General features: G+C 41.8%; 1 protein-coding gene across 1 annotated transcript; it reads right to left on the bottom strand.

Moving 5' to 3' along the window:
- Positions 1-227: 227 nt before the first annotated feature.
- Positions 228-553, bottom strand: LOC101607683 (prothymosin alpha-like). The gene has a single exon (XM_004666744.2). It carries the CDS (start codon positions 549-551, stop codon positions 228-230), a length of 324 nt encoding a protein of 107 aa, XP_004666801.1. The 5' UTR covers positions 552-553.
- Between the last annotated feature and the right edge of the window lie 11,550 nt (positions 554-12,103).

The raw sequence follows: 12,103 nt of genomic DNA, 5'->3' as shown, positions 1-12,103 counted from the left end.
AAGAACAGGGCCTCAGAAGTCTTGGTTTTCTCCTCCCCTGTTGCAAATTCTCATTGTGGTTTTGGTGGGGTGGTGAAGAGCGTGTGTCATCTGTGGGTGGCTCTGCCTGTGGTTGGCAGGCGGGTCTGCCTCTCTACTCGAAGGGGACCACGTTTAGATTCTGAGACGGGAAGTGGAGGGTGAATAGGTCACGGTGACCTTTTTTCAGTAACTGCCTTTTTTGCTGTCTAGTCATCCTCATCGCTCTTCTGCTTCTTGGTATCAACATCCTCATCCTCATCATCTTCAGCTGCCTGATTGCCCATAGCTGCCTCCACCTCCTCATCTTCATCTCCATCCTCTTCCTCACCATCACATTCTTCCTCCTCCTCTTCCTCCCCACCTTCTTCTTCATCTACCTCATTGTCAGCCTTCTGTTCTCCATTTTCCTCATTAGCATTCCCGTTGTCAGGGGTTTCTCTTCCATTCTCTGCCCCCTCCACAACTTCATTCTTTTCCTTCAAATCCTTGGTGGTGATCTCGGAGCTGGTGTCCACAGCCGCGTCTGACATGGTGGGGCGCCGGTGAACCGGTGCAGCGGGCGAAAGAGAAAGCGAGAGTTCAAGACTGGCGAAAAGGCTGCTGGAGTCCGCAGCCGGAGGGGGGAGGGAAGGCAGGCGAGCGGAGAGACGGAGCCCGGGAACAATGCAAAGATGGCTTTTGTAATCCTTACTTCTTTAAGTTGTTTTTGTCGTAAATTTTTGTCACAGCAATGAAAAAAGTAACCAATACACCCACCAGGATTGACTATATACTCAAATGGTGAGCCTTAGTCAAGTTATTTTTGCCAAGTATTTTGTCATAACATAACAGTGATAAAATGGAACGAATATAGCATGCATCATTATACATATGTTAATACACTCACATTAGTAAAGAAACATATTGCTCATAAAGTTTTATGGCATAATCTATAGTCATATGTAGTAGTACATTTTGTACCTAGACTGTTTTTAATAGAAATGGATATTAGACTGGGCATAAATGCTATTACTGACAAATACTTTTATAGCATCTGCCTCTGTGTACATATACTGAGTCCAGTGATTAGAAACATGTTGGAAGAAATATGCACACTTCATTATCTAATATAATTGGCATTGGGCATATGACCTAAGCTAATTTTTTTCATACTGTCAGAGCCAATGAATATCCTAGGAACTTTCAAACAGAAATAAATGTGCTTCTGCAATAACTGCTTCAGGAGACTGTGACTTTATGTAATTTGATATTTCTATCTTGGAACAATTATGCTAACAGCAAGTTGTTCTTACCTTGGCTAGACAGCATGACATTGGTGCCATTCATTTTGTCAGTGACCTTCTAGAGATATTAGTAAGTTTGTCAAGGCCATTTGAGTGATCAACTTTTGACCTTTGTGGAAGAACTCTTTAGTGAACCAAATCATTTCTATAATCATGGGTGTTAGTACAAAGAAAGGTTTAAGCTAAGGGCCAAAAATTTATGAGAGTGTTCCTGCTTCAGGGAATCAATCTGTAACTCCCAAATGGTACTGCCTGCCAACTTACTGCACAAGCAATTGGTCAATGGCCAGTTACCCTTTCATTAGAAACAAAAAAGGACTCAAACTACTACCTGTATAAGTATGACTTTGATGATTACTATAGGATATATCCACCACAAAAATAATTGATATTCACTATTTTTTCTTTATGTAATATTTGCTCTTTATCACAGTGATAAATTAAAGTGGGAAAAATCAACTTTAAAAACAGATTTCTATGGCTGGACAGATGGCTTAGCAGTTAAGGGCTCAAGTTCAACTTCACAGAACCCAAGTAAGACAGATGCACATGGTGGTGCATGGTTCCGGAATTCATTTGCAGTGGCTAGAGGCCCTGGCATTCCCATTCTCTCTCTGTCTCTCTCATAAATAAATAGACAAACAAATAACTAAATAAATAAATGTAAGAAATGATTTCCATTTAGTCATCTGTGACTTTTTCAAGAACATTTTTGATTATAGTTATTAACATTTATTAATGACTTATTGTATGCTAGAAACTATAATTTATGGTTTTCTTTCTTTTTTAAATATACTGTCTGTTTTTATAATTTATATTTGCTTTTGATATTTTCTTTTTATCATAATATTTTATTTTTATTTATTTGACAGAAAGAAAGGGAGGAGAGGGAGAGAGAGAGAGTGGTTGTGCCAGGGCCTCCAGCCACTGCAAACGAACTCCAGATACATGCCACCTTGTATATCTGACTAACATGGGTCCTGGGGAATCAAACCTGGGTCCTTTGGCTTTGCAGGCAAACATCTTAACCACTAAGCCATACCTCCAGTCCTGATATTTTCTTAATTATCTAGTACATCTTAATGATATGTATCCCACATTATCTTGCCTTATTCCCCTTCTCATTTCTTATTAGTGGCTATGCCTGTAAAAAGAATACTTCCTTCTTTTAGAATACCTGTAACTGTTATTAGCTCATTATGGAGGGTAGTGGTCTCCCAAGCCCCTCTACTATCTCCTGCTAGAGGGTGCTATGAAAGCTAATGGAAGAGAATACTTATCTACATTACCAACCAACAATGAATCTTATGTTCTACCATACTGACACCCAAGGCAAGATGTGCCCTACAGTGAAACAGAGGAATGCAGGTTATGGAGCCAAAAATAGCTCTGTGATTAGATTTGAATCCCACTGTAAAGGAACTAATGCATGCCTGGCACTAGAAACATGATCATAGCCCATGACTGGGGAGAATGTAGGCCCTAGGGAAGAGGCTACTATTGCTGTATTCAAGAAACATTTTTGAAGTTAAAAAAAAACTTTGAAAGATTTAGATTATAATTAAAAATTAAACATGTACTTTAACCAACTATGCTCTTTCTGTAATGAACCAGTATCACATTTTGCCTGATAAATACTATTCCATTTGTATATTAATTCTCCCCATTAGATTTTCCAATTTGCTCATTAAAATGTAAGAAGTAAAGCTCCTATGCTGGTGATGGACATACCATAGGCACACAAAAAATTTGACTTCTTGCTTGTGCGTGTGTGCGTTTGTGTGTGTGTGTGTGTGTGTGTGTGTGTGTGTGTGTAGTATGTATGTGGTATGGTGTATGAGGTGGATGCACATGTGTGTTCACATGTACATACCCCATGCATGTAAATGCAGAGGCCAGAGGAGAACATTGTCTGCCATTCTCTATGAACCTCATACTGTTTTTTTTTTTTTTTTTTTTTTGGTTTTTCACCTCTTTTATTCCCATTTTTGCATGATCTTTTGCCTGCATGAAAAATTAATTTAAGATTCTCTTTCTGTTTCCAGCAGGGTCTACACTTGATTTCAGTCCCTTGCGAATCACCTTCGCTGATTAAAACTTATAGACCGTCTTCATGGCTGGGTTAGCTTTTTTTTTTTTTTTTTTATAGTATTGAGAAGCATACTTTCTTAAGAGGGTATCTCCCCTTCAAATCAGAGCTGCTGTCCGCCAATGAGCTCAAATGCTTTCCCCATCCCATACACTTGGGATGCAGATGTGCAAGACAGTGCTCAACTTTCCTGTATGCTTGGTAGAGCCAAATGCAGACTGACTCCCTAAGAGATCCTAATTGTTTACCAGCCATCAAGCAATCTTAACCACTTAGTTATCTCCCCAGTCCTTATTATTTTCATAAAATTCTTTAAGTTTGACACATTGTAATTAATAAATTTGGGGTTCTGGGGTACTTCCTGGAACCCAAGCTCTGAGTTCATATCTGCAAACTAGCCAAAAATATGGCAATTCCACATTCAAGAGAATGATTTTTAAAATACCACACTTTATTCAGATATAATAAGGAAAAGAGCTAAAGATGAGAAGGGAAAATGGGAGAAGGAAGATCATAGAGCCCAGGGGCCCATGTACAAACATGGATCTTAGATGATGAACACAAAAGGGATCTTAAAATGTGTGCTTTTAAAAAGATTATAAGTGAAGACAGCAATAGAAATTTAAAGATGTCTCTTCACACCCTGACATGGCTGCCAGCAAGGGCGAAAGAAAGAGCTTACAAGGACCCAATAAATTTTCTGCCACAGGTAGAGAGAGAGTGAAAGGCCATCTTTGCATGGACCAGGAAGGATTCAAAACTTGTACCAACAATCTGTTTTTTTTTTTTTTTTCAAGGTAGGGTCTCATTCTACTCACTCTAGCCCAGGCCAACCTAGAATTCACTATGGAGTCAGAGGGTGGCCTCGAATCATGGCAATCCTCATACCTCTGCCTCCTGAGTGCTGGGATTACAGGCTTGGGCTACCACACCCGGCTGTACCAGTTGATCTGGACACACCTACCCAGGTGTCCCAGCCAATTGGCCTGGGAAGGGTGTGGGCTCAATAGAGACCTAAACACTAAATCCTGTGATGGAAGTAGTTGGGGTGAGCTGATATAAATGAGGCCGCTGGCAAAAATACTCATTGGAGAAGAGACAGCCTCTTCAGCAAATGGTGTTTTGAAAACTGGATATATATCTGTAGAATGATGAAAATAGATTCTTCTCTCTCGCCATGCACAAGAATTAAGTCCAAATGGATTAAAGACCTTAACATCAGACCTGAAACTCTGAAACTGCTAGAGGAAAAAGTAGGGGAAACCCTTCGACATATTGGTCTTGGCAAAGACTTTCTGAATACAATCCCAATTGCTCAGGCAATAAAAGCACAGATTAATCCCTGGGACCTCATGAAATTACAAAGATTTTGCTCTGCAAAGGACACAGTGATAAAAGCAAAGAGGCAACCTACAGAATGGGGAAAAAAATCTTTGCTAGCTATATATCTGATAGAGGATTAATATCTAGGATATACAAAGAACTCAAAAAGTTAAATAATAAGGAATCAAACAAGCCAATCAAAAAATGGGCTATGGAGCTTAATAGAGCATTCTCAAAGGAAGAAATACGAATGACATATAAGCATCTAAAAACATGTTCTACATCACTAGTCATCAGGGAAATGCAAATTAAAACTACATTGAGATTCCATCTCCTGTCAGATTGGCCACCATCATGAAAACAAATGATCATAAATGTTGGCGGTGATGTGGAAAAAGAGGAACCCTTCTACACTGCTGGTGGGAATGCAATCTGCTCCAGCCATTGTGGAAAACAGTGTGGAGGTTCCTAAAACAGCTAAAGATTTACCATATGACCCAGCTATAGCACTCCTAGGCATATATCCTAAGGACTCATCTCATTTCCTTAGAAGTACGTGCTCAACCATGTTTATTGCTGATCAATTTATAATAGCTGGGAAATGGAACCAGCCTAGATGTCCCTCAACTGATGAGTGGATAATGAAGCTATGGCACATTTCTACAATGGAGTTCTACTTAGCGGTAAAGAAAAATGAAGTTATGAAATTTGCAGAAAAATGGATGGACCTGGAAAGGATTATACTAAGTGAGGTAACCCAGGCCCAGAAAGCCAAGCACCACATGTTCTCTCTCATATGTGGATACTAGCTACAGATGATTGGGCTTCTGTGTGAGAAGGAAAATACTTAGTAGTGGAGGCCAGTAAGTTTAAAAGGAGATATAAAGGGAAGAGAAAGGAAGGGAGGAGGTTACTTAATAGGTTGGTATTGTATACATGTAAGTACAATGGTTGAGATGGGGAGGTAATATGATGGAGAATGGAATTTCAAAGGGGAAAGTGTGGGGGTGTGGAGGGTGGGAATTACCATGGGATATTTTTTTATAATCATGGAAAATGTTAATACAAATTAAAAAAAAATAAAAAATAAATAAATGAGCCCACTGGTATAGGCATGGCAAGGGTATGACGTCCTAAGGTCCATCTCTTTAAGGGCTCTCTTGGTCCTGCCTAATTAAGCTAACTGCCTATAATGGTGACTGCCTACAATGGATTCCCCCACAACATGTCTTATGTGTATAGAAAATAAATTGGTTATAACCCTCAAATTCTCAAATGATGAACCTGAAACAGTGATTATTTAGAAAGAATATTTACTTTTCTTATTATCATAAAAATTTATGTATACTGAATCCTTTTGAACTCGCAAAACATATGTGATATAATCCAACTCCCCTAAATGATAATTTTAGGAGTCAGGTTACCTGGGAAGTACTTAGTAAGTTTGAATACATTTCTTTGTTCTTTTATAAGAGAAGACAGAATAGTGCTGTTGTTTGGCATAAAGGATGATACAGTATGATTATCAGGCTGAACATATACCATGCATTTATGTCCATGTGGCCAATTTAAGAAATCTGACATCTTTGCTATTTTACTTTTTTAAATCATGTGTGATGCTTTTCTTATAAACTAAAGTCATTTACAGATTCTAAACGGGGGCTGACCTAACCAGCCATGACTCCAAACTTTGGGGAATGAGCTTAACCAACCACAACACCAGATTCATGTTTAATGTGATAAGGAATCTTTTTTTTTCATTTTTTAAATTAATTTAATTTTTTATTAGTTAGTTTTGTACTCAGTGAAAACAGTCAAGTTGGTACCATTGTTAGGCTCATCCATGTCCTGCACCTCCACATGGCCCCTCCTTGTTGAGGAGTATGGGTCATGCATTGTGGAGTTAGCACACAGTTATGGGTAGGAGAAATATCTCTGCTTATCATAACCCAGCATGTGGCTCTGACATTCTTTCCATCCCCTCTTCCGAAAAATATCCTTGAGCTATATTGGGTTCAATTTTGGTCTCCTTCATTGATGAGGTGTTGGGAGCCTCTTTGTCTCTGGATATCTGATTTGGTAGGAGTTGATTGTTTTCTGTGTTGATCTCCTTCACCCTTGTAATGGTACCAAGTTCACCAAGAAAAGAGCACCCTTTCTTGTTTCACCAATTATTCTTAGTTTCAGCTGGGGCCCTTTTGAGGTATAATGCTGTGGTTCTCTCCTTAGGATCTGCGTCTATCTAAAAATGAGAAGCAGATCTCCAACAGAGAGTAAAGTTAGCACAAGACAAATGGGATAACACTTTCTTTTTTTATACAGAGAATTTAATAGGTATAGGCCCTCTTGTAGCCCACGATTGGTGGTAGCTTGATAAGGGAGAGTGGGTGTTGGGCCTTGAAAGGCCAGGATGTGAGGCCTAGTGGAACTTCCTGAGCCTAGCTGTAGTTTGGCGATCTGCCTCTGGCCAGCTATGACTCAGGAAGATGCCTAATGGCCTCTGGCCTGTTACTACCACACAGGAGTTGGAATTCCCATGTGCACACGCTTAGAACCAATCATTTCAAAAATTGTGGTATACTGTTGGCCCTTACCTCTCCCCCATCCTAGAATCCCCACCTTCATTCTCAACACTATATAGGCAACTGCCTGTAACAATAAAGTGAGTTCCTGCTTTGACAAGACTCCAGACTTGGTGGTGTGTTCCTGACCATCGACACTCATCCTCCTCCTCAACCCCTTGGGAGGAACCAGCAGGCCCAGTCCTTCCTCAGCACTACCTGCTGGGGAATCCCGGCAGTTTGGCACCCAATGTGGGGCTACAGGAACCCGGCAGACTGGTGCCCCATGTGGGGCATTCTCATTGAGGAAGTCAATCAGTGTGCATGTGCAGGTGAGTGTACCCTCGTAAGTTATGAGGCAGTCTTCATATTTAATGTGTTAGACTTTGCTTCTATAACCTGTACTTGCTTGTCAGTATCTCTTTGTTCTCTTTCTCTTTCCTTTAACTTTTGGTTCACTGGCAAGCTGCATCTGCAGCTTTTGTATTTCTGAACAGGTCATATGTCCCTAGTGGACACATCGTGTGGGCAGACTTGGAGGAGACTCACGGTGTATTGCTCCCTCATTTGAGTGAGGGCTCCAACCCAGAAGATGAAGCAAATCTGCTGGGGAGACCTGCTCCCATCCGCACTGTGTTTGGTATCATTGAGCTGTCCCCTAAGGACACAGACTTGTCTGGCTATCATGGATCTAAATCTGAACTTAATTCTACAGCATGTTTACCTATCTTTTGGGTCCTTGTGTTTGTGTTGTACTTGTGTGTCTGTGGGTTGCTATTGCCATAATTTTATGGAATTTTTGTCTTGACTTTATAATATGGGACAGTCTACCTCTAAATCCAATCCTGCCTTAGAATATCTCAGGGCACTCCTAAAGAGTAGAGGGCTTGATTTGACTGATAATCAGGCTTGAAAGACCTGGGATTGCCTTCTTAAGCTGGTGCCATGGCTGCTGGAAGGATATCTCTGTGATTGGGACACTTGGGATAGGGTAGAGGCCTTTGTTCATTGGGCACATGTGGAGAAGGGTAAGATACCCCCCTTAGGGGTCCTCCCTCTGATCTTGGCCCTTAAGGGCTGCTTCCCTCCAAGGACAACCAAACAAAAAACAAAAGACAGAGAAAAAAGAAAATGATATTATACAGTCTGATCTGGCTACTCCTGGAGATACAGCTTTAAAAACCCCATGTAAGGGTGGATCCTTCTACCCCTCACTCAATCCCTTTGGGAGTGCTCCTTGGCCTTCCATGGGACCTTCCCCACCTCCTCCATCTACTAATCCTTTCTGGACCTCCTCACTCCCTCCTTCATATTTGGCCGCCAAGCCACCAGAATATAAAGCTACTTTTTTGTTTCCCATCAATCTAAATACTGGAGGCAATCACCCTGCTGCCTGGTATCTGTGGGAAGCTCAGGACCTTAAGGAGATTAAAAAGGTGGTCTCAGAGGATGTACATAACTCTCCTTGGGCTGAGACCCTGTTACAGGGACTTCCCCATTAACCTTGTACAACCCAAGATTGGAAAAATATAGTCAGGGCTGTCTTGTCAGGTCCCCTATACATTAAGTAGTGTGCATTTTTTAAAGATGAGTTCCATACACACACAGAGTGAAACCAAAGTCAACAGCCCCCTGTGCCGATAACTTTTGGGATGCTCTCTGGTACCTCTGATCAATATGCTACAGCACTCAACAGGCAGCTATACCTGACCTGTATAGGGACCAGGTCAGGACACTGGGCTTGGTGGCATGGAAAAGGCTTGATGAGGAACCCTCTGAACACCCCCTTATGGGTATTATTCAAAAACCATCTGAGGACTTGGCTACATTTATAAATAGGGTGGAAACAAGTCTCCAAAGAAAATTTTCCCCAGGGGCATTACAGGATCAATTTACTAAAATGTTGGTCTGGGAAGGGATGACAGCCGATCACTGCCTCACCTGTGTGGGTCTCAAGGACAACTCCATGAGTAGATGTATTGTAGCCACCAAGGACGTTGGCACTATCTCCCATCAGGCTAGGGCCATGGCTGCTGCCCTTCAGGAAAATAAACAGAGAGATTTGACCACTATGTTCTGTGCATTACAGTTAAATCCTAAAAAATCAACATGTTTTGGATGGGGGACGAGGACAATTTTAAAAAGGAGTACCCCCACAAGACAAAGACTACCCCGCCCTCTGGGGGGATTACCAATGCCCCTCGCACCTGCTGCCCTAAATGCAAGAAGGGGTTTCATTGGGCTAGGAAGTGTTGGTGGAAGTTTGACATACAGGGAAAGACTTTAAACTCCTCCTGGGGCTCCCCCCAGCCCCATTAAATAAGGGGAAAGAGACCATCAAAGACCAATGGACCATCTCTCTGATCCTCTGCCTTAGACCCAAAATTATTTTAAATTTTGGCAATAAAATATTCAAACTTCTCATCGACACTGGAGTGTACTTAATGGTCCTGAGAAAGGAGGAAGTGCCCCCCTCCTGGCAGCTTGTGCCCGGCCCTCCCCTACTGGGTGTTGGTGGGCAGTCCAGGAGACTGTCACATGGCTCCCTTGGACTGACCCAGGTGGGGGCAGGGGAGAAGTCCACCCTCACATGGTGACTGGGCTCACTAACTTACTGTGGCAAGACATCCTTGGAGATGCTGAGGCTTTCATCACTACCGACCATAAGGCCTTTTATAATTATTTGTTAGATGAAGAATAATATCAACAACAGTTTGAGGAAGGGAGAGAATGCCATCCCAATTATAGAGATAGCCCTTACTTTGAGCAACTCAGACAAAAGTACTCCAATGAACATCCCCAATTCTAAGGGCTACTGCCCACCCCCCCCCCCATTTAAAATCCAGTGGAGAGTGGGGGATCCTATATGGTTTGAGCAGTGGCTTCTTTCCTCTTCTACATTACACCAACTCCACATACTTATTGATCAACAGTTGGAGGCCAGATATATCCATCCCTCAACTAGTCCCTGGAACTTTCCTGTCTTTGTCATAAAAATGCCTCATGGGTCCTGGAGATTTTTACATGATTTAAGGAAGATCAATAAACACATAATCCCCTTCAGACTCCCCCAGAGTAGACTCCAGTGTATCCCAGCTATTCCCAATATATACCATATTACTATCATTAACATTAAAGATTGCTTTTTCTCTATCCCTCTCCATCCAGGAGACATGAAAAAATTTACATTCTCTGTACCCAATGTTAATGTTTGTGGCCCAGATAAGAGATTTGAGTGGACTGTCTTACCTCAGGGCATGGCTAATAGCCCACACATTTGTCATTATTACCTGTCATCCATTTTTTTCTTCTCTTATCAATCTCCCCAATACCCTGTTTTATATTTACATGGATGATATTATTCTTGGGTGCCTATATTCCTCGACACTCCAGGACATTACTAACCAATGTCTAACTATCCTTCATACTCACAGCTTTAAAGTAGCTCCTGAGAAAATTGAAACTGTGCCTCCCTTTAAGATCTTGGGCTTTATCCTTACCCTAGATACAGTTTCACCTATTAAACCACAACTTTATATTCAGGATTCTTACACCTTGCCTCAACTCCAGAAGATCTTGGGAGAAATTAACTGGATGAGGCCCTGGGTACCTATAACTGCTGAGGAATTATCCCCCTTGTTCGACCTACTAATGGGCCTTGATCTTTCATCCCAAGTAACCCTAGCACCTGGGCAGAGATAAGTCCTCCATAGAGTCCAGGAGGCCATAGATAACTCTAATCTCAAACAATTCAATCCTGATCTCCGTCTTTCCATCTACCTTTTCCCTGGGGAGACCATGACCACTGCCCTGTTGGCTCAAAAGGGTGAGCCTATTCAATGGATTCACCTCTCGATCAGTGGGGCCCCTAGGGTCTATTCTTTAAGTAACCAAGCAGCTGATTTCATCATTAAAGGAAGGGAAACTGCCATTATACTATTTGGTATTGAGCCTCACTCCATTATCACCCCATGTAAGATAACTGATTTCACTTGGCTCCAAAGAAATAATGTAAGGGTTGCTATTGCACTTGAAGTGTTCCTAGGTACCATCACCTGGCATTATGGCCCTCATAAGTGGATGAGCTCTTTTTCCAGGTTGGAGTGGAGACCCCGCAGGATTTTCCTACCTCAATCCAACCCTGACTTCCTTGTTGCCTTTACAGATGGGGGAAGCCTGGGGGCTTCCCTGGTTGTGTATCCCCCCTTTAAGTTGGGGGTCAAACCTGAGCCCATCAAGTCTATCTCTCAGGAAATAGAGGGATCAGCACAGTACAAAGAGCTTTTTCCAATTGTTCTGGCTCTACATACTATTCAGGAGCTGTTCAACTTATTTTCTGACAGCCTCTATGTGGTAAACTACTGCCCAATTTTATTGAAGCTCACATTAGACATGATTCCAACCTTATATCCCCCTTAATGATCCAGGCTCGCACCCTACTCAAAGAGTCCACCCTATCTTCATACAACATCTTGGAGGCCATCAGAATTTACCAGGTTTCCTGTTTGAAGGAAACAGCTTGGCCGATCAATTGGCCTCTGCTGCTCACTGTCACACTGTCTCAGAGGCTATCCAATTTCATTCCCTAACTCACACCAACTGGAGAGGCCTTAAACAAAGATTCCCCCAAATACCAAATAAAAATCTTAAAAACATTATCAGGACATGCAAGTCTTGCCAACCCTTCCTCCAGGTCCCCCCACCCAACTTCCGGGAGTAACCCTTGGAGCCTTTGCCCCAACCATCTTTGGCAAATAGATGTTAATCATTATTCCCCCTTTGGAAAACTTAAATATATCTTCTTATCAGTTGATACTTTCTCCCAT

This window comes from Jaculus jaculus, chromosome X (assembly GCF_020740685.1).
Source record: "Jaculus jaculus isolate mJacJac1 chromosome X, mJacJac1.mat.Y.cur, whole genome shotgun sequence".
Classification (NCBI taxonomy): Eukaryota; Metazoa; Chordata; class Mammalia; order Rodentia; family Dipodidae; genus Jaculus; species Jaculus jaculus.
This window is presented reverse-complemented; position numbering and strand designations above follow the sequence as displayed.

Bases quoted from the DNA above. Each gene is read 5' to 3' on its own strand.
- LOC101607683 (XM_004666744.2), bottom strand. From the start codon at position 551: ATGTCAGACGCGGCTGTGGACACCAGCTCCGAGATCACCACCAAGGAT.